Source organism: Suhomyces tanzawaensis, assembly GCF_001661415.1.
Source record: "Suhomyces tanzawaensis NRRL Y-17324 unplaced genomic scaffold CANTAscaffold_2, whole genome shotgun sequence".
Classification (NCBI taxonomy): Eukaryota; Fungi; Ascomycota; class Pichiomycetes; order Serinales; family Debaryomycetaceae; genus Suhomyces; species Suhomyces tanzawaensis.
In genome coordinates, this window is record NW_017963637.1 from 1,471,436 (window position 1) to 1,494,102 (window position 22,667).

The window sequence follows — 22,667 nt, forward strand, 5'->3', positions numbered from 1 at the left end:
CTTAGCACCAAGCCCTTGGCCGTGCACGTGACCCGCTGGTATCACCTTTACTGCAATACGTGGTGTTTGCGGTATTTGCGGGTTCCACGGCCGGGAAAAGGGTGGTATCTGTGGATGGATGTTCACAACCTCCAGACCCCCCGACTCCAGACCCCCATCGGAGGGCCGGATTCTTATTGTCCAGGAAAGGCGTTTCGGAAACGGTGTTTGACACTACCGAAACCCGGACGGGCTCTGGTAACATGCAGTCTGCGCAATGATACCACGCAAAATTTTTGCGCGGCATGCAGGACGACCATGTGACTCCGGTCTCCTGACATGGCGCAAATTGGGCCCTGCATTCGTGCTTGTGGCCATGGGATCTCGTCACCGCCATGCTCACCCTTCCCACCAGCGACCCCGGCACATCTGCTCCAACAACCTGGACTTTGCCAGGGTGGCCTCACCTGAAACACGGACGGTTAAGCCCCCTGCCAGTGACAATAGCCTCGTCACCCCTGCTCGGACGTCACCAGTCGTGTACTCTCCCATTTTAGCCCAATAAGGCAATAATACGCTCTCGGCTTCGTCAATCGCCCGGTTGGCGTGACCTTTGAGGCCGCTCCCTGCGGCCCAGGCCCAGCCGACATTCCTATTCAGGAAGGTGCCGTGATTGGGCCCTTGCAATTTCTGGGCCGCCGCCGCCAGCGGTCACAAATATATAAGCCGCCTTTTCACCTCCCCCAATTTCAGTGTAATATCCACAATGTTAACAATCAGCAGTCCTCATCTCTTCGACAGATCCAACAACCACAGTCCCATACTAGACAGACCAGGAAGCTCCGCTTGTGGCTCTGCCAGAGATATGGTGATACCCGACCAGAAAGACCCCAGAGCCACAAACACAAATCCATCTGACGTGGATGACGAGGTCGATGGCCTTGGCCTCTACCCTTCCAGCGGACTTTTGGTGCTTATCGCTAAGCTCAGGGCTCTTTTGGGGACCAAAGGTCTTTCTTCGGAAGATATCGACATCGAGGAAGTCCAACGGATTATGGAAGAGTACCAGTCCGATGAGGCAGACTGGGCCCATCTTGCGCTCCACGACCCCAGCCGCAACTACTCTCGTAACGGAATCCTCAACATCAACGGCAACGCCAACTTGCTCATGTTGGCATGGACTCCTGGCAAGTCCAGCGCCATTCACGACCACGCCAACGCCCACTGCTGCATGAAAATCCTCGACGGAGAACTCACCGAGTCGTTGTACGACATTCCCGAGGGAGAGGGCCAGTTGGTGCCCAAAAAGAACACGGTGTTGCACAGAGACGTGGTGGGATACATTTCCGACGACATCGGACTCCACAAGATCTCCAACCTGGGCACCAAGCAGGCGGTTTCGCTCCACTTGTACACGCCTCCATACGCCTCGATGTACGGGTGTTCGATGTACGAGGCTGGCAACGGCAAGAAACACCATGTGGATATGAGCAAGTACTACAGCTGGCAGGGCCAGTTGGTCAACGCCAAAGGCGGATCCACCTGTTAGAGGTGGCCACAAACATTACTATAGCTATATTTTAGCATTCTCTGGATAGGATAGCATAGCCAGGCCAGGCCTGGGGGAATAAAGGAACTGTACGCAGAAAGAAGATGTAGAATCGGGAGAGAACAGTAGATACTGTAATGGAATTAGTGGAGCAATATGATTCGGATCGCAGTGGAATGGGAACTAAGGGCAGTTGACTTGAACTTTTGAGTATAGGAAGCGAACAATTCGAGCAGTACAATTGGACTAGAGCAGTGGAAAGAATTACGAGCAGGAGGTTAATATGCGAGCATGAATGTCTCGTTGTCAATTTTAATTTTGGGTTGGTGAATAGTATCTTACTCGTAGTTACACACATTCACTCGTCATGCTTCTCAATAGATCTCATTCCTGAAACCTCAACAGATTTTAAGTGAGAACTAAGTCCGAATTGTCGGTGTTGCTGGCTTTGTCATAGTTTTTTTCGGATTTAGTAACAGTCCTTCACATCGAAAATCTACCCACAAACACCCCGAGTTTCAAGCAGAAATTGAGGGGAAGGATATTTAACCCAACTCATCGGGTTTATTACAATATTTCCCTGCTTCATCGCAAATGGATCGGGCATTAGCTAATCTTCGTCTGTTCTCTTGGCGTAACTCGTCGAGTCGCTTATAAAATTAACGTAGCCCCAAGAGATCGCATAATGCTTTATTAAATATTCGTACCTTCAATAGTAGGGACAAAGAATATTCAAAATACTGTTAATAAATATCCTTAAGATCTTGCAAAGAATATGTACATCAGAGACTATTTTCAGGCTCCCAATTAATATCTAAAATGGTTTCAAATGCAATAGGCAAGAATTCTTTAGAAAGTGCCTTATTATATTGCTCAGTACACCTGTGCCTTGGCAGAGGAATTTATTCAAGGCTCTAGATGCGAGTAACTGGGATATTGCTAATAATTTAGTTGCAACTGAAAAGAATATCTGTACAAAGAATTATTTTATGCCCCCAATAATATCGGTATGTACTTAAATGCAAGAGAAAAGAATATTCGTACTAGAACTTATTTTATTCCCCTAATAATAAATGTATCTATATCATCTTTGAAGAATCTGCATGTAGGGTAAATATTTTTTGCGAGAACATAAAATATCCATCATGAAATAAAGACCACATACTAATGCAATGCCATCAATATTAATATCGTGAAAAAATAAGATCAAAAATCGATTTATCATACCACCTATTTTTCAGGTCTAAATAATATGTAGGAGGGACCATCAGAGAATGTCTACAGAGTGGAAACTATTGGTATAGCTCAATGATGCACGGGAAAGACGGATTCAGCATTGTATATAGCGTGCAACCTATTATTACAGCGCAAAAATAGTGCATTCAGGTGGAACTCTAACATATGGTCATATTTTATCAAGAAACCAGTATAGATACTAGACCTAGGGATCGCCCACAGAAAATATAATGCTGTGCGAATTCTTCAGCGTAACATCACCGAAGCATCTAGCTCATTAGGTTACATTAGTCTGTTCTGTAATAGAATTTCCCTCAAACACACCGAATACCCAAACTCGTAATTTACAGTAAATCCTTACCCATTGCAGACAGAAAACAAGCCAATTATGCTACGGTATTTGTCAGTTCTAAAACATGCATTACAATCCACTCAGTGACCAAAGCCATCTGCGGAGTAATTTTGAGGCAATGGTTCTGAACGCTAAATTCAACCTTACATGAATTGTAGCCACGGCAATGTAAACGTAAGAAATAATCCGAAAAGCTATGCTTGTTTCATCTATTGACATTGCTCTGTCTTTATTTCACGATTGGATTTTGCACCTTTAGCTGCTGATCACCCTGAAGCAGCCCAAAATGTAATTGGCTCAACACTCAGAATCCACCCTTTGAAGTGATTTAGCTCAATCAAATACAAAAATATAAATCTGTTGAGTTTGTAGAATAAAAAAACCTAATTAATAACTATATTGAAACTTCACTAAAGTAAAATCATCAGATCAAAGAAGGAATAGCGCCTCCAATTGGCCCGAATAAGTGGTACCCACAAAATCAGTGTGTTAAGCAAATCATTATCTCATGTTAAAGTATGCTTTATAAGCCGAGTTTCTACTTATAAACACGTCCTGGTTTAAATTTTCGACAGTGGGTACTTTCCGCAGCTTCTGCTAAGAATGCTGCCATTATGGATGAAGCACTACATCAATTAGAACATTAAAAATTCAACCTCCTATTATTCTATGCTATTTCGCAGTCACTGTTTTGCACCCTCAAGGCATCTCCTTGGTCTCCTCGTACAACTTCGAAAATTCTTGTCCTCCTTCTTTGCATGGAGGAACTTGAAGCCAGTTCTTTTCGTCGTACTTGGCGACTCCGTCTATCACATGGAACGCATAAACGTACCGGGACTTGGACAGTCTGTTCTTCTCGGATTTGTGCAATACCAGGTTGTGGATCAATACTAAAGACCCGGCTTTGCAAGGAACAGGCTTGTAAGCTGCAGGATCATCTTCTGGGATAGGCTCATCGTTAGGAACATCCACAAAATTACAGCCTTTATCTCCGCCGTCTACCTTGGCAAATCTCTTCTTGATGGGGAATGTCTTGTGGGAGCCTGGGTTGTATGACAAACACCCATTCTGCTCGTCACAGTCCTCCAAAGCAAACCAGAAACCCAATGCTGATTGGGGCTCAGTGTACAAGAACCATGCGTCGGTGTGGGGTGGCACTGCATTGTCACGCTCGCCTCCCTTGACCTCATCTGGCTGCTTGAAGATGCACATACTTTGCAACACACGAGGGTCCTTGAAGTCCAATGCTCTGGCCACATCCTTGACCAGGTCATCGAAGGTGACCTCGCGGAACACAGGCTCATGCATGTGCAAGCCGTGCCCAAGCTTGTTGATAGCACGCTGCTTGGGCCAGAGCAAGTTACCGGCCTCATCGAATGCATCCACATCGAAGAAGAATGAGACCTTGTCGGCAGAATCAAAGAAATACTGGTCACCGATGTGGTCGTTTTCATTGGTACGGAATTGGGTCTTGGGGTGAGTGGAGACATCGAAGTTGTCCAAGAGGTCCTGAGCCCTTTGCTTCAATGTCTGGACCTGTTCAGACAGGAGGAAGTTCTCCACACAGAGCAATCCCTCGCGGTGGAAGGTGTCGACTTGTTCTTGAGTGAGTTTGACCATGGTGATGTTGCAATAGAAACAGTGTGACTTTGGCTGTTTTGCACCAGCAGATTGGGCGACTTATATTTAAGCTCCTATCGGGAACTTCCAAATTTGGCCCGCTATCATCGCGACAATTCCGCGGCATCCCGCGACAACGTCCATGCGGGGGACTGGCTCAGATCAAAATTAGCCGTGCCTGCGCAAAACCCATACTGCACTCAATGGTTTGTGGGGTGCTTCTCCACAAGACCTCTACCGCCCAAACTTCTTGAGTTCAAGGTACCTCAAAGGGGGGTATGCCACGGCAGTAAATGCCGCGCAAAGCCAGAAGCCCACGTCCCCACCATTTTCCCCAAGTTTTGCGGCAATTGGGCCTCTCCAGTATACCTGATTCATTCCGAGCACTGGACCGACTGCTCCGATGCAAAATGCTGCAACTGTCGCCAAGCCCATGGTGAAATGTTGGGGTTTGTTCCAATTAGACCAGTTGTAGTGTAGACCGCTCGGAATGTTCTCTTGGTGATGGAGTCGTCTCATACGTTCGGAGGTTCTGAAAATGAGATTCTCCTCAAGTAAAACCGTGATGTAGATCGAAATCCAATACGCCAACATTGGCAAAAAGTTCGAAATGATGGTGGAGAAGTGTTCTTTTCCCACCATAGACAATACGAAGTACACCACCGTCACCAAGATCACCCAGCACCATCTAGGAACCCTCACCAAACGGTGGTCCATGAGTTGGAATTCAAACGCACACGAGTAAGTATTCATGATGTTGTTGCAGACGAGTGATAGGTAAAGCACAAATACCACAAACTTGCCAAAGTTTCCCCAGGGTTTGAATGCTTCATTGATGATTCCACCCACTCCAAACTGCTGGTAGGCCTCATTCCATGGGGGATAACCATACGCAATTGAACCACACAAAGTTGCAACCACTGCCACAAACGTAGTGGGCACTGAAATCCCCAAGAATGTCACCAAAAATACCTGGATGGGAGGGGTCTCCTGTGGGAATAAGATGTAGTAGTCCGAGGCACCCGATCCCCAGGTCGCAGTCACCGAGTATCCGATAGTAAAGAAAGAAAGCCAATTGCCCGTGGATGTGATTGCAGAATTATTGGTAGCCGCAATCATGGCATCTGTTTCTTTGAGGTAACCTATCTTTTTACAAACCACAATGTAGAACAAAATGGATGCAATGGTGACGGGGATGGCGGTGACAGTCTGGAAGCGAAGCAACACCCTGATACCGAATATAGATATCACCATGCTAAGCACCGAAATGATGATAATTCCAGCCAGAATGGGAACATTGGGGCCCAAACCAGCCAAAACTTCTCCTCCAAGAACGCAATTAACCACAGACCAGCCCACGCCTCCCACAATGCAGATGAAAGACACTATCTTGACTCCCCACTGACCAAACAATAAGCGAGCACTCACTATTTGACGACAGCCAGACTCCGGACCCATTGTAGAGCAATAGGCCGGAACAAGACATCCAATAAGCATCCCAATGATACCACTGACCAAGGCGTTTTTCGAGTTCAATCCAAACACGAGGGTTGCAAGAAAGAACGAAGACATGGAGGTAAGTCCTCCACAGGCTGCAAACCAAAGGCCAATTACGTTGACAAATTGCCAAACCAACGTCTGTTGGGTGCAACGCCTCTCTTCAGCAGTGAGCCGTTCGATTCCTCGGGTTTCAATACCAAACTCATCGAGCTGATACACCCAAGCAAAATACTTGTTCTCGGTGTACTTGATCTCGGTGTAGGACTCGGTTGCACTGGTAGAATGTCCGTCGACAGACAGTTTTAACTCCTTAGACATTTTTGATCTCGGTTGGCGAACTAGTCAGAGTATTGTCCAGTCCAGATCTCGATCTTACTTTGGGTGTCAGATCATCTGGTGGTTCCATTCATGCAAGACACCTATATTCGCATAATTAATGCGATTAAAAGCAACTAGGGCCAACACACTCCGACGACACCACCCACGCCAGCTGTTCCAATGGCGATTGACGGGTAGTGTTCATTGTAGCACAGCCTCCAACATCACCTCCACCACGCCATAATGTCATTTGTGGACCTGCTCTTGCACAAGTATGCTTCCCAGCTCTCGGGAGCCGTAACCCACCAGCTCACTCAACAACTATGTTCGGGAACACTTCCTGACCATGTGCTTTTCACCTACTTGACCCAAGACCTTATGTTCTTCAATTCCGGGTTGCAGGTGTTTGGAAAGGCGTTGGCCCAGTGTGACGACGCCAGGGCCGCTATTGTGTTGGGGAAACAGATCGGGTTCATTTGCAACGACGAGAACGACTACTTCAAAATCGTGTTGGACCAGTTGCGGGACAGCGTAAGCGCTAAGGTGGCTGACATGACCTCTTCCAAGCCTCCCGTGTTGCCTGCGGTCGCTCAATACATCGACTTTATGGCTACACTCAACACTTATCCGGAGGTAATCACCTTTATGTATGCCATGGAAAAGGTGTACCTTGACTGGGCGGAAGAAACCGAGCTTGCAGCTGATTTGCCGTACAAGCACAAGGAGTGGATAGTGTTGCACAGTGGCGAAGCATTCACTGCATGGACTGCCTTTTTGAAGTCGGAGGTTGAGCGGGTGGTGGATGATTCGACTGCAAAAGATTGCGAGCGGGTATTTCACCAGACTTTGGAGTTGGAAATCGCCTTCTTCCAAGAGTGCTATCGGTACGAGTAGGTAGGAAGTGAGAAGGGATTTAGTTAGTTGGATCCGTATAAAAGTTGAATAAACCAAATAGAATGGAGTAAAGGGTATGAACTTGTATTAAGTTGAATCCAGAGGTCAAGCTAGAAGGAAGAAATAGAAGCACGGAAGGAGTGGTAGGTGAGAAGTAATAGTTTAAAAAGGGAAAAAGGTTATATTTAAGGAGGTAAATTAGTCAATGTGATAGCATCAATGTTATGTTTCCTCTAGAACCAACTTGATATGGAGGTCATTGTTTCGCATTAGAGAAGAGTAAAATACTAAAAGCATTAGCTCTAATATATGTTCTCTGTTCCTAGTAATGCTATATTGAGTGAATATTCGGTTTCAATACGTCAACAACTCAGATTCTAATAAATATTCATTATTAGGAGTTCAATAGCCTAGTTACTGGCGATAATATTCATCTCTAGCCCCCCAGGTTTTAGTATAGTAGATAGTCATGATCACCGCAAAAACTCAGTTACGGGATTGCTTCTAGTAATACCCATTCTTTTTTTAGTTCAGCTCAGTAAATATTCATTATTTCTATACCAGCTCAGTTCCTGCTAATACTCCTTGAATACTCATTAAATCATACGTAGCCATTAATAACTTATGCTTTAATGTAAACTATTGGATTTATTATTTTAACCCAGTTGGGCACTGACAGTCCCACTCCTGCCTATTACCCTTTACCCAAAAGTCCAGCCTATGCTCTTACGGGAATAACGGCGCCAATTTGGCAACGAAACATTCTCAGAATACATCCCTGAATTAGCCAAGCAACCCATTTTATGACCTATTGAAATTCCCATTGGCTGATAGCCCCCCTCTCTTTCCCCCACGCTGGAGTGTCAATGCGTTTACACCTCTCGCAACCGTGGCCAGTTCAACCCTATGCACTTAGATAGCGACCACCAATATGCTTTTATGGGAAAAGGGGATGGAATTGCTGCAAGTTGGTCTATGGGTGATTGCATGTCCCAGCACTATAAAGTCCCAACCTCCCGTCCTGTTTGGACGCCATCCACTCCTCCCATTTGCCGCTATGACCACTGAGAAAATCTCGTTCTGTCTCAACTGGCAGGCCACTCCCTACCACATCCCAGTCTATCTTGCGTCCACCAAGGGCTTCTTCAAAGAGCAGGGCCTCGACATCTCCATCTTGGAGCCCTCCAATCCGTCGGATGTCACCGAGCTTATTGGTTCCGGCAAGATCGACATGGGATTGAAGGCGATGGTGCACACCTTGGCTGCAAAAGCCAGAGGCTTTCCCGTCACCTCAATTGGATCGCTTCTTGACGAGCCATTCACGGGGTTGCTCTACCTCAAGGGCAACGGAGTCACTGAGGACTTCAGATCCCTCAAGGGCAAGCGTATTGGTTACGTTGGCGAGTTTGGCAAGATCCAGGTCGATGAATTGACCAAGTACTACGGTATGACCCCCGCAGACTACACCACCGTCAGATGTGGCATGAACGTAGCCAAGTACTTAATTGAGGGTTCTATTGACGCTGGAATTGGCATTGAGTGCATCCAGCAGGTAGAGTTGGAAGAATTCTGCAAGAAGGAGGGCAGGCCCCCTACCGATGCCATGATGCTTAGAATCGACAAGTTGGCCGAGCTCGGGTGTTGCTGCTTCTGCACCATTTTGTACATTGCCAACGATAAATTCATGGCTGCCAACCCCGAGAAAATGACCAAGTTCTTGACCGCCATCAAAAAGGCCACCGACTACGTGCTCCAGCACCCCCACGACGCCTGGGCCGAGTACTGCGACTTCAAGCCTCAGATGAAGTCGGAATTGAACGGCAAGATGTTCGAAAGATGCTTTGCTTACTTCTCCGACTCCTTGTATAACGTCAAGCGAGACTGGACCAAGGTCACCAAGTATGGTAAGCGGTTGGAAATTTTACCTGGCGACTACGAACCCAACTACACCAACGAATTCTTATCTTGGGAAGAGCCTGTCGAGACCAGGGACCCTTTGGAGGCACAAGAGTTGATAGCCCAGTTACAAACCGAGTGCAGGGCATGTGGTGGCTACAGAAGATTGGTCAAGTAGATACAAATACAGATAGGAAACTTTCAATCCTAAGTAGTATTCATTTCAAGTTACGGATATATATCACGAAGTCTATCCAGGTAGTATTCAACTCAAATAGGTTATTCGAAGTCTATTTCAAGTAGTATTGGCTGTTATTCCAATTTTTAGGATACCATCAAATATATTGGATTGTTGGAAGGCATTGAGACTTAGCAAAAGTCTATCATCAAGGTCTCTACCAGCGACTACTCTTTGGAGGGACCACAAGGAAATGTTATTACGAGATGGTATAATAATTGCATTTCACAAGAGAATACCAAATTCTGACACCTGAAGCCATATTTTGGATGACTTTTTACAGGCACTAGTTGCCTTGGTGGTAATTATAGGATTCCAACCATCCCTTATCTCTTTGAATTGTTGACAGGAAACAAACCGAATTTATGACGTGCAATTCAATTATCTTAAACTCGTTTGGGATTAACTTCGACTATACATATGTTAAAAAACCCCAAATGCGTACTGATTTTCCATCAAGTCCAAATTTCAAATTTTACTATTAATAGTTCCATGAAGAATTGATTTCCAATCAAGACATCATTTCATATTCTATATGGTTCTATCTGCTAAGAACTTAGACTGAATCGAGCTATTTCCATCAACTCGACTAATTTTACCAGATACCCCTTTCGGTGATCGGACCGAGCTTTTAACAAGGTATTCATAAATTCTGGTGATCAAGTTGAGAAAGATGAATAACTGATATGCCGAACTAATATCTATTATGATGCCCGAGACTACTTTACCAGATAAGAACAAGGATTTGCCAAATAAGTGAGTGTATTAAAAAGTCTGATGCCATTGGTAGGGCTGTCAATGCTGCAGAAATTTCAATTTTCGAGTGAGATGATGCATGGAACCTTACATTCGTGCAACCTCCATAGCTTTTTACAATAACCTGCAATTTCAAACCTCTCATATATTTCACGTATCAGAGGCTCTTTCCATTCAGAAGCCTGTGTTGAAATCCAGTGGGTTTATGATCTTGACACAAAGTTGCAGATTGACACAGTCGTTTTTGCAACCACGCATTTTTTGCACCCATATTGAGGGTATAATCAGAGATCTCACGAGATCTATCGAACGAAAAATAAACTACAGAGAAGGGAGAGTTCTGCTGGTTAGCTGCAAAAGAGCCGAGGCTCTGGAGGGCGCGCTCCTGTGTCTGTGGACTATATACTTACGTCGTAAAACAAGAATCGTTCTGCCCTTTTACCCACATCTTTCTTCTACGATCAGCAAAGAAAACGTTGCAATGTCTATGAATAGAGATACTACCAGTCCCTGCTCTGAACCATCATTACCTAGCAATGCGGTGAAGACCTCAGGGTCTCCTCAGCTTTTGGAATCGCCTTCTGTGACCAGCTCCGCTGATCCACTTTGTGGATCTAGCGTTGATGCTAAGGTAACTGGAGTGCCATCCCACCACGCTGACAAGTTTCCTGCTCTTCCCTCCAAGCAATTGGTTGGGAAGAATATGGCTGTCCCTCCTTTCAACAAGGAATGGGCCAATGGTGTTTGTGGTCGTCCCAACATGACCATTTCCTCTTTTGAAGAGAAGGCTCCTCACCAGAGCAAAACCCCTGGTGCAAATGCACCCACTTGGGCTGAAGCATTGTTTGAAAAGAAAAGCTCTCCAATGAAGAGCGACGCTTCCAAGTTGCCCAAGAAGCAGTGTTACACTGTGAAGAAACGTTCCAAGAAAACTGGAACTAAGGTTGGTGCTGGTATGGAAATGCCGGCTACTGAAGTTGATGTTGGTATGAATGAGTCAATTGTGGCTGCAGAAGTTTCGGAGGTAACAAATGTTGATGTTGGTATGGAAAAGCTGTTTGTGGCAGGTGATGTTTCGAAGGAAAAAAATGATGATGAAGGTATGGTTGAGCCAAGTGAGGCTACTGAAGTTGATGCTGGTGTAGCTCAGCCTATTGTGGCTGCGGAAGTTTGGGAGGAAACAAATGTTGATGTTGGTATGGAAAAGCTGTTTGTGGCTGATGAAGTTGTGAAGGAAGAAAATGTTGACGATTGTATGGAAAAGCCAAGTGAGGCTACTGAAGTTATTAATGGTAAGATTAAGCCTCATGAGGCTGCTGAATTTTCAGAGGAGAGTGTTGATGTTGGTATTGAAAAGCTGTTTGTGGCAGATGAAGTTGCAAAGGAAAAAAATGTTGATGATGGTATGGAAAAGCCAAGTGAGGCTACTGAAGATGATGGAGGTATGATTGAGCCAATTGTGGCTGCTGAGGTTTCGGAGAAAACTAATATTGATGCTGTTGTGATGAAGTCTATTGCTTTTGCTCGCATGATTAATCCTAATGATTGTTTAATCATTAGAGCACCTAAATTTTCCAAGAGCAGGGCCAGAAAGAACAAAAAGAAGTCCGGAAAGGCCAAAAAGGCCAAGTCCTCCTGTTTTATTGAACACAGGGAGAATGAAAAGGGTCACCTAACAAATGATGAAGATGCAGACACTGCACACTTAGAGACCGTTGAGCTCGACACTCATGCAGACACTACGCACTGCGACACCGTTGACACTCCTAGCGTTGATGCTGAAGATGCAGACATTGTGCACTTAGATTCTGTCGAAGAGGTCGACACACCTGAAGTTGATGCTGAAGAATTAAAATTCTTCTTAAACGTAGAGACCATCGAAGATGTCGAAGAGGTCTACACACCTGAGGTTGATGTTGAAGAACTAAAATTCGTCTTAAGCTTAGAGACTATTGAAGAAGTTGAAGAGGTCGACACGCCTGAAGTTGATGCTGAAGAAGTCAAATTGTTTTTGCACTTAGAGACGATCGAAGAGGTCGACATTTCCAGCGTTGCTGCTGAAGATTATTCAGACGCCACGCACTTGCAAGCTGAGGCTAATGGGAAAGCAACCGAACCTTGCGTTAATGTTGAAGCTACCCAAACCCTCAAGCAATTACTAGGCATTGGAACAGTCAATAGCCCTTACATTGATGAAATTGGAGTTGTTGAAGTTATCACACCCTTTGAAGCTATTGGTACGGCTACCAATTTTGGTGTTGATTTTGGTGTTGATTTTGGTGTTGATGTTGAAGCTACTCAAACTATTAAGCAATTACTAGGCATCGATTTTACTGAGCCTTGTATTGCTGCTGCAGATGCTATTCAAAGCACCAAACACTTGGAGGCTAATGAGGCTGGCACTCCCAACATTGTGGTTCTTGAAACTGCAGAAACCCTTTTGCAATTAGCAGCCAGTGCAGTTTACACAAATAGCGCCGAGGAGCAAGAAATTGCCCATACCCCAGACAGTGGGAAGAATATTAAAGAAAGCAATGTCTGCTCATTACCTTCCTTAGAGTTGGATGCTGATGAAGTGACTGATGATTGCGGAGATGGTATAAATGAAACGGTTCACTTAGAAGGCTGCGAAAACGCCAACAATTTTGAAAATGCTGCTCCCCAAGATTTCATCAAATTAGAGGGCTTTGTGAAAGAAAACTCTTCTAGCAATGACGATTATATCAGAGAAGAATTAGAAGTTGAGGGGGTGGTCGAAATTTCTGACGAATATCTTCTTGAATTTCACAAGAATTCAACTTCCAGTGGAAAGGCAAATCTCTCTAGTCTTGATTTCCTTCGGGATATGATGCTTACTATTCTTGTTGTTCTTCTTGTATGGAGCATTAAGAATAGTTTCATGCTCAAGGCTTGCTTGTTGTATTTCCTTGTCCTTCTGGAATCTGAAATGATTTTTACTCCTGAAGTATTCTGGAAACTTGGATCTTTGTGTTATCATGATTACGCCGCTAATATCGATGCTATGGAGGGTACTCCCGAGAGAGAGATGTTGGTCGAAAGTTCGAATGTCCCTGACGAGGTTGATGTCCAACTTTCCCATAAATCTTTCAACTTGGTTGAGAACACCGAAGTAGATTGTCCTGAAGTTTTAACATCATTTAATCTGAAACAATTCTCCACCAAATCAGACTTATATTTTGAGATTCGAGATATCGTTTCTGTGACCAAAAATTATCCTGATGCTTTTCTTGATGGTTTTGCCTTGACTAATGTTCAGGAAAGTACACTCCAACTCCAGGGTTTTGGTGTCAGTGTGAGAAATTCTCCAAGCGAACAGCCAGAGTATTTCTCGAGCAGGTCAGCATCGCCTACCAAATTTTCCTTGAAAGGTTTTAAATCTAGTGTAACTTCAGCAAGTTTCGAGGGATACTGCAACCGGATCTATGAGGAATATTTCCTATTAGAGGTCCAGAAATCCATCAATGCACTTGAACTTGATTCAACTCACCAAAATATACCAAATCCAGAGCCTAAGTTATTCTGGACCAAATACTCCGAGGCATACTCCGAGGCAAGAGTTGGGGGACTCGAGCCTAAGTGTGCAAAAAATGGTAGTATTCAATTAGGTATGATGGTGGTATTGGTTCTTCAGTTACTAGTGCTTATGGTGGATTGTGTGATTTCAAAGACTTCGTTTCCTCGGTTTCAAAATCTTGGCTTGTGGACAGCATTCAGCATTATCTCATGGCTTTTATCCAGACAATGAGTCGACTTTTGGATTAATTTAGAAGTTAACAAAAAGACATGTAAAGACTCTTGACGTTGGTTGCTTACATTGGTTGGAGATCTGGTTGGTTATATTTGTTGCTAATACAGTCGGGTCGAAGTGAAAATGACAGTGCAACGACACACTTCGAAGGGCACATTCAGCTTGCGGGGGGCGATGCTTTGGTTTAAACCTTCGACGCTTGCTAACAAATTTCTTAATTGTCATTCACTGACGATTCACTTTACATTTTTATATAGAATAAATCTTAATTTCGAGACACACGTAGGAAGGGAGTGAAATATCTACTAGTTCATCGCCTCCCCTTCTGAAATAAAATAATAGTTGATTAAATTGCGAAAGAAGCATTTCATTACGATAGATTGACTTGGAGGTTTGTTCTATCTCCTCGCCATAGTGTTCGGCATTGTCTTGGTTTGAGGTTGGCGGAACCAACAGTCAAGTAAAAACATCCATAATACAGACATGAAGCAGTCGAATTCCATTTTACAAGCATAACTACACCGTTAAGTCTTTCAAGTAGTATTTGAAACTTCTTTTCCAAATTAGCATCTACTTTACCCTAATCAAGTGCATGTAATTTTAATTACAGACTTGACTACACCAACCAATTCAAGTAGTTTCAATTCAAACTAGGACTAAACCAAGTCTATTCAAGTAGTATTTACAGGTCTATGTACAGAAATCATGAGCCATGAGACTCACTTGTAGAGGAAACCGAGCCACGACTCCTTTCTGGCCTCTCTTTCGGCCTGAGGGATGAAGGCGTCGATGTGCTTCTTGATCTTCTCCACTCCGTCGGCAGCAGTGGCTTCTCTGCCAATGACATCGACAAAGTTACCTTCGGAGTCCATCAAGTAAAAGAAGATCGAGTGGTCCACCAAGTAGTCCTGGCCTGGCTTGACGTCTGGAGGCGTGGAGAAGTACACTCTGTACTGCTTGCAGCACGCCTTGACGTTCTCGTAGGTACCAGTCAAGCCAATGATCGAAGGGTGGAAGTCCTCCAAGTACTGCTTAATAATCTCGGGGGAGTCTCTGGCAGGGTCACAGGTGATGAAAACAGGCTGCAACTCGATGTTGGACTTGCCCAACTCTTCCAACATCTCTCCCAACTTGTCCAATTCGTCCGGACAAATATCAGGGCAGTGGGTGAACCCGAAATACACAATCGAAAACTTCTTCTGGTCGTTCTTCAAGTTCTCCTGGGTGAATGGCTGGTTGTTATGGTCCACCAAGTTGAAGGGACCACCGATAAGCGGCTTACCATACCCTCTCTTGGATTCGACTTCCTTCTGAAGTCTCAACCGTTCCTTCTCCTTCGAAAACCAGTAGGTAAATCCACCTCCAACTACGATCAACATACACACAGCCTTCCAGGAGGCAAACTCGATACTGTTGCTGGGAGCATACTTCTTGTTGCTGGTGGCAGAGCCAATAGCGACTCTACTCAAAGGCCGCTTTTTGCCAGCATCGGACTTTGATTCGTTGAGTTTTATTGTGCTGGCATGGAAATAGCGGACAGCTGGAGATACTCTTGGGCCATGTGTGGCTATAGAAGCGACACTGATGGCGCGTTTGGTGGAAAGTCTGGAAAGCATGGTGGGTGGTTTTGGTGCTAGAAACAGATGATTTTTGTTTCCAGTAGATGTCGCAACCAGAAAAACACGTGATCGGTGATAGTCGGGGTTGAGAATTGGAGGGGCGGGATTGTACATGCAAGTGTACTCGTAGGGGTTTGGCTGATTGGATGGGGAAGTGCAGGTGATGGTCTACAAGAGAAGGATTTCCAGGGCATTGAGGTAAGACTTTTGTTGTAGGAATGTGGAAATTAAATAAAGGCCGATGGTTGGCAAGCGTAGCCATGCGCAGGGTGAATTCCCATAACTCCACCCATAGAGCTAGAAATGTATAGGAGAGAGATCAAAGCACTCGCCACCACTTTCTGCAGGGTGTATCAGAGGCTGGGCTTCACTCCTGGAAATATGATTACGTAACAACTTACTAAGCAGCACTATTTCGATGCCTCTTCACCTCGATTGCCACCACCCACCATGACTCTTGCCCAAATCGACCAACTCCTTGACTGGGCAGCTCAGAACGGAGCAGTAGTCTCCAAAGACCTCAAGTTCAAGGAAATTTCAACCAACAATATCGGTGCCATTTATGAATCCTCGCAACCTTCCAATGACTACCAAATCAGTCTTCCCATCAACTTGGTGTTGACATTGAAGGAGGCCACCAAGGGCTTGAACAGCGGCTTGACTGAGGGTACCTTTGAAGAAATCGCTAATAAAACTTCCAATATCAACTCGGTGCTTAAGCTCTACTTGAGCAGAGAAAGAAGCAACAACTACTTGCAAAAGTCTTTCTACCAGCCATATCTCCAACTCTTACCCACACTCGAGCAGATCAACTCGCCATACACCTGGAGTGCCAGTGACAAAGCTCTTCTCAAAGGAACGAATTTGGGAGAATCTTTGAGAGGAAACTTGACTCACATCATCGAGGAATGGTGGCAATTGATCAACCTCTTACCAGAATCCATTGACAAACCGGCCGAGCATTTCATCAACATGAAGTTTTACTACGAGCACAAATTCCACACCGATGATGATCTCCACAAATATTTCATCCAGGATGAAGACATCAACAACTGGACCAGTTTTCCCAACTACTTGTGGGCATCGTTGATCCTAAAGTCCAGATCGTTCCCAGCATATTTGTTGAAGGAAACTACTAAGGTCGAGTACAAGAAAGATGAGGCCATGTTGCTCCCCATTGTCGATCTTTTGAACCACGATAGCAAGGCACAGGTGGAGTGGATCGTCAAGGATGGCTTTTTCAACTTCAAGTCGAACGACGCCATTTCCAAGGGAAGCCAAATTTTTAATAATTACGGCATGAAGGGAAATGAGGAGTTGTTGTTGGCATATGGATTTTGTACTGAAAACAATCCTGCTGATTCTGCAGCATTGAAAATCAAGATTCCCGAGGAATTGATCGCCGAATTGAAGAGTAACGGCATCAAATTACCTACCTTGGAGGATTACACAACTTCTGTGGTCAGATCTGAGGGCCAAGAGATCCAGCAAGACTACAAAGATGGCCTTTTATTTTTCATTACCCAGAACAACTTGCCCGAAAACTTGGTTCAAGTGTTCCAATACTTGATTAAAAACCCATGGGAGTCAGGGATCAGTCTTAGAATGAAATTGGCAGGGATAAACCAGTTGAGAAAGGCATTGGAAGCCAAAAACAAACTCATAAATCCAGCCAGCTCTGGTTCGGCAAACGCCAGATCTGTCGAAATCTATACTCAGTCCCAGAAGCAAATCTTTCAGTCCACTATCAAAAAGCTCAAAAGTCAGGAAAAGAAATTGTTGGCGGATCCCGAAAACAAGCCCAAATTTATCACCTTGAAGAACGTTTACAAGAAGGACCATAAATTACTGCAATCTTTGTTGGTGTCGTTGGGAGCTGTCAGTTACGAGTCCATACTTGAGAATGAGCTCCAGGACCAAGTATGGTTATTGTACTTGCTCAGATGCTATAATAGAGACGAGTATCTCACTGGAGAAATTGACGAGGATGGTGACGAGGAAAACTACTTGCCTTTATGGATCAAGGAGTACTTTGAGAAGGTGGAAAAGATGGAGGTCTCTGCTGCCGAGTTACTCCAATACAGACATTTACACGAGGGGCTCATCGTTCCATTGAGCAAATCTGTTCCTGAGATCTACAGTAAGGGCAAATGGGGCGTAAAGGAATTAGCCCTCAGTGCCAAATTGTTGGACAACATCAGTTTTGTAAGAGGCAAGGAACAGGAGTGTATCTTGGTTGAGCCAGAACAAACCAGTTGAAGGGACTAACAGGATAGAAATTGCTCGCTTTTGTTGTGAATGGCAACGTCAAGACGTATTTTTCAATCTGATCTAACAGGAAATACAAAGAAATCGTGTGGACAATTTTCACCAGAGCTCCACTAAAAGACTAGCGAGTTTACCTAGACAGTCCTGAAATTGGCATTACAACCCGCTATTTTTCTTGTACATAATTAACGAATCTGATAGAACAATTGCCTTGTTTTATTTCAAGTCAGTTTGGATCTGATGTAGGCTCGAAACAAATCCCAGCATCAGCTGAAGTTCAACTTTAACTACCAGCCATGAGCCACTGCATGTGTTTGGCATAACAATATGGATTTAATAAAATACTGAAAATCCAATACAATAATTGGAACAGTCTTACTAACGTTGTACAGAGATCGAGCTTATAGCTAGACAATTGCCTTGAATTTTCCAATTTGCCCAGAACTATAATCTTTCCAATTATCGACCAGTTGATCATGATGCATCTAGTGCCCAATATAGTATTAGTGTGTTATTCGCTAGATCTAGCATAATTTATGTAAATATATATCAACCGGGTCTCCAGGGTGGCTATCACAACTAATCTTCCTTGATACCACCGGTACCAGCGGTCTCGACACTCTCAACAGTGTGCTTGTCGGTCTTGACCGAGTCAACACCACCAGTCAAGGCTTGCAAGAAGCCAGGGGCGGACTTGAATGGTCTCTTCAAGTCACCAGAGGCTGGGGTGCCGAAAAGGTGGATCTTGACGATGTTGGATTCCAAACCAGACTTGACGGTTGAGATGGACTGCATGACCAATGGGTTGGTGTACTTCATGTAGATGTGCATGAAACCCATCATGGCCAACGAGCTGAACACACTCTTGATCTGGGAGTCGACTTGCTTCAAGTCGTACTCCTTGACGGTGGTGACCACAGCCTTTGGCTGGGTCTCACCAGACATAGGGTTTGCTGGTTCGACGAACTTCAAGGTGGTCAAGTCGTTCTTGGAGTTGATCTTGAATCTGGTGAACAAGTAGACCCCCAAGGTGATGGCTTGACAGGAGATGTAGAAAGCTCTGACGTAGAACAAGATGTCTGGGTCTTCCAAGTCCAATTTACGGGAGACTTGCATCATGACGAGCATCAAGCCCAAGTTGGTGATAGCTGGATTCATTATGGCTTATCGGGGAGGTGGAGGTAAATGAAAAATCGCCAACATTTTATGATTATAGACTGAGGCGGGCGCACGACGCATGGCCGTGGCAAATCGAGTCACGTGACACATAGAACCGTCTCGAAGTTTATGAGAGCGGACTAGTCTGAGGGTAGTAGTACAGTAGTCAAAACTGCCTATTTTATGGTTATAGTAGTTCGGAGTCTATTGAGATGATAGTTGTATGAAAATACAGTATTATTTTATTATATGTCAAACCGCGAAGTGATAGTCCTCTCAAATTAGATAGCTAGTTACATTGATGAAGTCCCCAAATTAGCTGGTGACGACGACTTGCCTATCGATACACACAGATAGTTAACCTACTATTCTTATCTATAGGGCTTCTATTGAAAATGTGAATCAAGTAGGTTGTGTTCGAAAATTATTTGCTCCAATTTGGACGCATAATACCGCTCAGATTAATTCTACAAAGAAAAGCAGGGTTAAGGGACTCCAGCGAAATACGCCAAGAGTGTTTAAGCTAGGATGTTTCTAAGGTGGGGGTCACACAAGCCGTAGCAACACGAATAGAGAAGTGAAATTAGTCTGGTAAAGACAACTTGATTAGTGAATTTTCGCAACAAATCACAAACTACCTCAATGAATTTCAAACTAGTATATTCAAGAAACTTTTATATAGACAATTAATGCAAAATCATCAGTAGTGGGCATTCTCCCACACTTAAAGTGGCTCGTCTTCAAAGGCCACATCGCCGAACTCCCAGCATCCCAAGTGGGAGGACCGTGCTCCAGCCTGTACCTTCAAGAGCTCGGCCACATACTCCTTGACTGCAGGACCGACACTTGTGGAATCCACAACGGCCCAGCCTTCCTTGACCAACTGCTTGTTGATAGTGTAGGAGGCATCCTTCAAGGACTGCTCAGAATCGTACAAGACTCCCTGGAATTCGGTGGTTGTTCCTGGCAAAGCGCTGATAACGAGTTTTTTGTCGAAAGTGAGGTCCTCCAAAGCATACAATGCTTCAGACAAGTAGTCGGTAGGCTTGGAAGGAGGCAATCTCAAGTTCTGTAAGGTGGTGGTGTGGGCAAAAGCTGGGAAAGAAGAGGTGGAAAATTGCTGAGGAAGAACACGCAAAGACGACAATGGCACCTTGTCGACGTTTCCGAAATCCAAGTGCTTCACCTCGTATTTGTTAGAGGCCCTATCGAAATTGATCACCTTGGCACGGTAGAACTTACCATTCTCGGAGAACTTGGCAGAAACCAACTCGTTCTTCTTTGGACCCTTGCTCAAGTTGTGAGGCAAATCAACCGAGGTGTTGCTGGCGCTTGGAACCTGGCCATGGAAGTCATTGAATTGCTTCTTGAAAGTAGCGAACTTGCTAGCGGTAGCAGCATCCAAGTGATGGAAAGAAATGACCCCTGTTGAGTCGATATCCACAACCTCAATGTCGAAGAATTTGGGCTTGGAGGCTTCAAGATTCAATTGGTACAATTGTCCAGAAGCCTGATCAATCTTGGCCTGCTCTGTGGCTTCATCATAGTCCTTCCATACACCCTTCTTGCCCTTTTTAGCGGCTTCTTCAGCCTTGATCAAACCATCGGCAAATGGATTGGAATTGACAGCAAAATCATGTATCTTGACTAAACCTTGCTCTAACAAAGCAACCTGGACGGGTTGCAAGGCACTACCAGAAGCAAACAAGTTTCCGATAAATCCACCGATCTTATCAGTATCATAGACCTCAAACTCGACATTTCTTTGCAAGAACTTCTTGTTCATGAATTTCAAGCCCTCGTCGTTCAACCCATCAGCCTTATCATTGGACAATCCCCCCAAAATCAAGGTCAATTTCAATCCTTCCTTTGGATTGAATAACTTCACTCTGTTTGCAGACGGAATGAATTCTACATGGTAACCTCCAGAGATTCTGCCCTTTTGTTTGAACCCATTCAAAAACGTCTTGGCCTTGGATGCGTTTTCGGACGCATCGATGATTCTTGTTCCGACCTTCAACACCTTGTTAATATCACCAGTGAAAAAGACACCCTTCTTACCAAGTTTCTTCTGTTCTTCTTCCAACTCGAGAAGTCTGTCCAGTTTAAGGATCTTTCGTGGGCTGTGGCCTTGTTGTGTCTGATCACAGTACCCATTCCGTTTTCAAGGATAAGTTCCGATAAATCGGTGCCACCGTTAATCTTAAGACTGACAAGAAACCTGGCATCAAAACCGAGTTCCTTGTTTTCATTTCTGTATCCGTCAATGTACATGGTTGCAGATCTGCCAATGGTGTGGTGTCTGACAAACTCACGGGCAGTCGCAACCAACGACTGCTGTTGCTGTTCATTAGTAGTGACGGTCTTATCCGATGGCCTAGGGGCCCTGATGGAGGCCAATTGCACCGTCAATTCTTCGTCACTAGGCAAACGCACGACCAAGGTATCACCTCCAACCACTCTTGCGATTTGAACGTTTTCAACTGTGGATCCAGGCTTCAAAGATTTACCCGCAGATACCTTTGGAGCACCCGAGCGGACGGTGGTTGTGTTGGCGAACAAGCCCTTTCCGAGAGCCTTGGCCGATTGCTCGGCCTTTCTCAAGCCCGCCATTTTGGAGGAACCGATCAAAGTGGACTGCCAATCGATGACTTCACCCAAGCCATTTTCCAACAACTTTTCGTGGATGTTGTTGCCGGAAGGGTGGTGGATGAAAGCAATGGGCAAGCCTGCCTGGTTTTCGCCGACGATGGTGGCGGTCAACTCGGCCTTGGTGGATAAGAGCTTTTCCTCGACAAACGCCTTGGCCTGGTGGGCTACCTTGGTGGTGTTAGCGGGTTGGGTGGGGTCGTCGGTTCTGGGGGCCTTGATTCCCGCCAATAACAAGGGAGTGGTGACGTGCTGGGTCTTGCTGACCACCAATCTGGCCATGAGCCTGTCACCGCTGATGACCTTCTCCACAATGGTGGCGATTGGTGTCTTTTGCGATTTTTGGACGATGGTGTCGTCCAACTCAATTGTGGCGATGGAGTCGGCACCATCGTGCCACACACCGGCTCCCGCAAGTTTGGCCTTCTGCTGCACGTCGTTAAGCTCGTAGTAGATGTCGCCATCGTCCTCCGAGAAGTTGTCCTTCAACTTGACAGTGCCATGTTCCAACAAATATGCCACCAATGACTTGAAAATGGGCGCCTGGATGTCGCCAAACTCTCTGCCTCCCGCACTCTTGTGGTTGACTCTGAACTTGACCTCCTTGCCGATCAACAATTGCCGCAAGAACTCCTTGGACTGCCAACGGTCGTCCAGCTTGACGTAGGAGAGGGTCAAAAGACGCTCAGGAGCAGGCAATGCCGCGCTTTTGGAGGGAACCAACACGACGGTGTCGCCACTCAATACGTTCTTAACTTTGGCAACGAATACTTGGGACATTGGAGTGGGTAGGACGGAATGTCGTGGCGTTTGTTGGGCGGGTGTTGAGATCAAGATCGCACAACCAGAATGGACAGGCACGTGAC

General features: G+C 45.1%; 10 protein-coding genes across 10 annotated transcripts; 5 read left to right on the plus strand and 5 right to left on the minus strand.

Moving 5' to 3' along the window:
• Positions 1 to 952: 952 nt before the first annotated feature.
• On the plus strand, positions 953 to 1,528 carry CDG1 (Cdg1p; the record flags this gene model as incomplete). Its single annotated transcript, XM_020208650.2, has 1 exon — positions 953 to 1,528. A coding segment is annotated over one exon (576 nt), but the record flags the coding sequence as incomplete, so codon positions are not given.
• Positions 1,529 to 3,815: 2,287 nt separating this feature from the next.
• CANTADRAFT_46443 (uncharacterized protein) lies at positions 3,816 to 4,736 on the minus strand (the record flags this gene model as incomplete). Its single annotated transcript, XM_020209336.1, has 1 exon — positions 3,816 to 4,736. One exon carries the CDS (start codon positions 4,734 to 4,736, stop codon positions 3,816 to 3,818), a length of 921 nt encoding a protein of 306 aa, XP_020066229.1.
• Positions 4,737 to 4,970: 234 nt separating this feature from the next.
• Positions 4,971 to 6,554, minus strand: FCY24 (Fcy24p; the record flags this gene model as incomplete). Its single annotated transcript, XM_020206599.1, has 1 exon — positions 4,971 to 6,554. One exon carries the CDS (start codon positions 6,552 to 6,554, stop codon positions 4,971 to 4,973), a length of 1,584 nt encoding a protein of 527 aa, XP_020066230.1.
• A 121-nt stretch (positions 6,555 to 6,675) lies between these two features.
• Positions 6,676 to 7,913, plus strand: CANTADRAFT_190846 (uncharacterized protein). Its single transcript, XM_020206407.1, has one exon. It carries the CDS (start codon positions 6,798 to 6,800, stop codon positions 7,446 to 7,448), a length of 651 nt encoding a protein of 216 aa, XP_020066231.1. The 5' UTR covers positions 6,676 to 6,797; the 3' UTR covers positions 7,449 to 7,913.
• A 592-nt stretch (positions 7,914 to 8,505) lies between these two features.
• Positions 8,506 to 9,522, plus strand: THI13 (4-amino-5-hydroxymethyl-2-methylpyrimidine phosphate synthase; the record flags this gene model as incomplete). Its single annotated transcript, XM_020209371.1, has 1 exon — positions 8,506 to 9,522. One exon carries the CDS (start codon positions 8,506 to 8,508, stop codon positions 9,520 to 9,522), a length of 1,017 nt encoding a protein of 338 aa, XP_020066232.1.
• Positions 9,523 to 11,146: 1,624 nt separating this feature from the next.
• CANTADRAFT_25365 (uncharacterized protein) lies at positions 11,147 to 14,386 on the plus strand. Its single transcript, XM_020207395.1, has one exon. The coding sequence runs from the start codon at positions 11,204 to 11,206 to the stop codon at positions 14,102 to 14,104; it is 2,901 nt and encodes a 966-aa protein (XP_020066233.1). The 5' UTR covers positions 11,147 to 11,203; the 3' UTR covers positions 14,105 to 14,386.
• Positions 14,387 to 14,466: 80 nt separating this feature from the next.
• SCO1 (Cu-binding protein) lies at positions 14,467 to 15,740 on the minus strand. Its single transcript, XM_020207396.1, has one exon. The coding sequence runs from the start codon at positions 15,721 to 15,723 to the stop codon at positions 14,827 to 14,829; it is 897 nt and encodes a 298-aa protein (XP_020066234.1). The 5' UTR covers positions 15,724 to 15,740; the 3' UTR covers positions 14,467 to 14,826.
• Positions 15,741 to 16,176: 436 nt separating this feature from the next.
• CANTADRAFT_47855 (protein-lysine N-methyltransferase) lies at positions 16,177 to 17,985 on the plus strand (the record flags this gene model as incomplete). Its single annotated transcript, XM_020209513.1, has 1 exon — positions 16,177 to 17,985. One exon carries the CDS (start codon positions 16,177 to 16,179, stop codon positions 17,983 to 17,985), a length of 1,809 nt encoding a protein of 602 aa, XP_020066235.1.
• Positions 17,986 to 18,573: 588 nt separating this feature from the next.
• PHO88 (Pho88p) lies at positions 18,574 to 19,152 on the minus strand (the record flags this gene model as incomplete). Its single annotated transcript, XM_020209465.1, has 1 exon — positions 18,574 to 19,152. The coding sequence occupies one exon, from the start codon at positions 19,150 to 19,152 to the stop codon at positions 18,574 to 18,576; it is 579 nt and encodes a 192-aa protein (XP_020066236.1).
• Positions 19,153 to 19,514: 362 nt separating this feature from the next.
• On the minus strand, positions 19,515 to 22,581 carry CANTADRAFT_339187 (uncharacterized protein; the record flags this gene model as incomplete). Its single annotated transcript, XM_020208545.1, has 2 exons — positions 19,515 to 21,166; positions 21,214 to 22,581. 2 exons carry the CDS (start codon positions 22,579 to 22,581, stop codon positions 19,877 to 19,879), a joined length of 2,658 nt encoding a protein of 885 aa, XP_020066237.1. The 3' UTR covers positions 19,515 to 19,876.
• Positions 22,582 to 22,667: the final 86 nt, after the last annotated feature.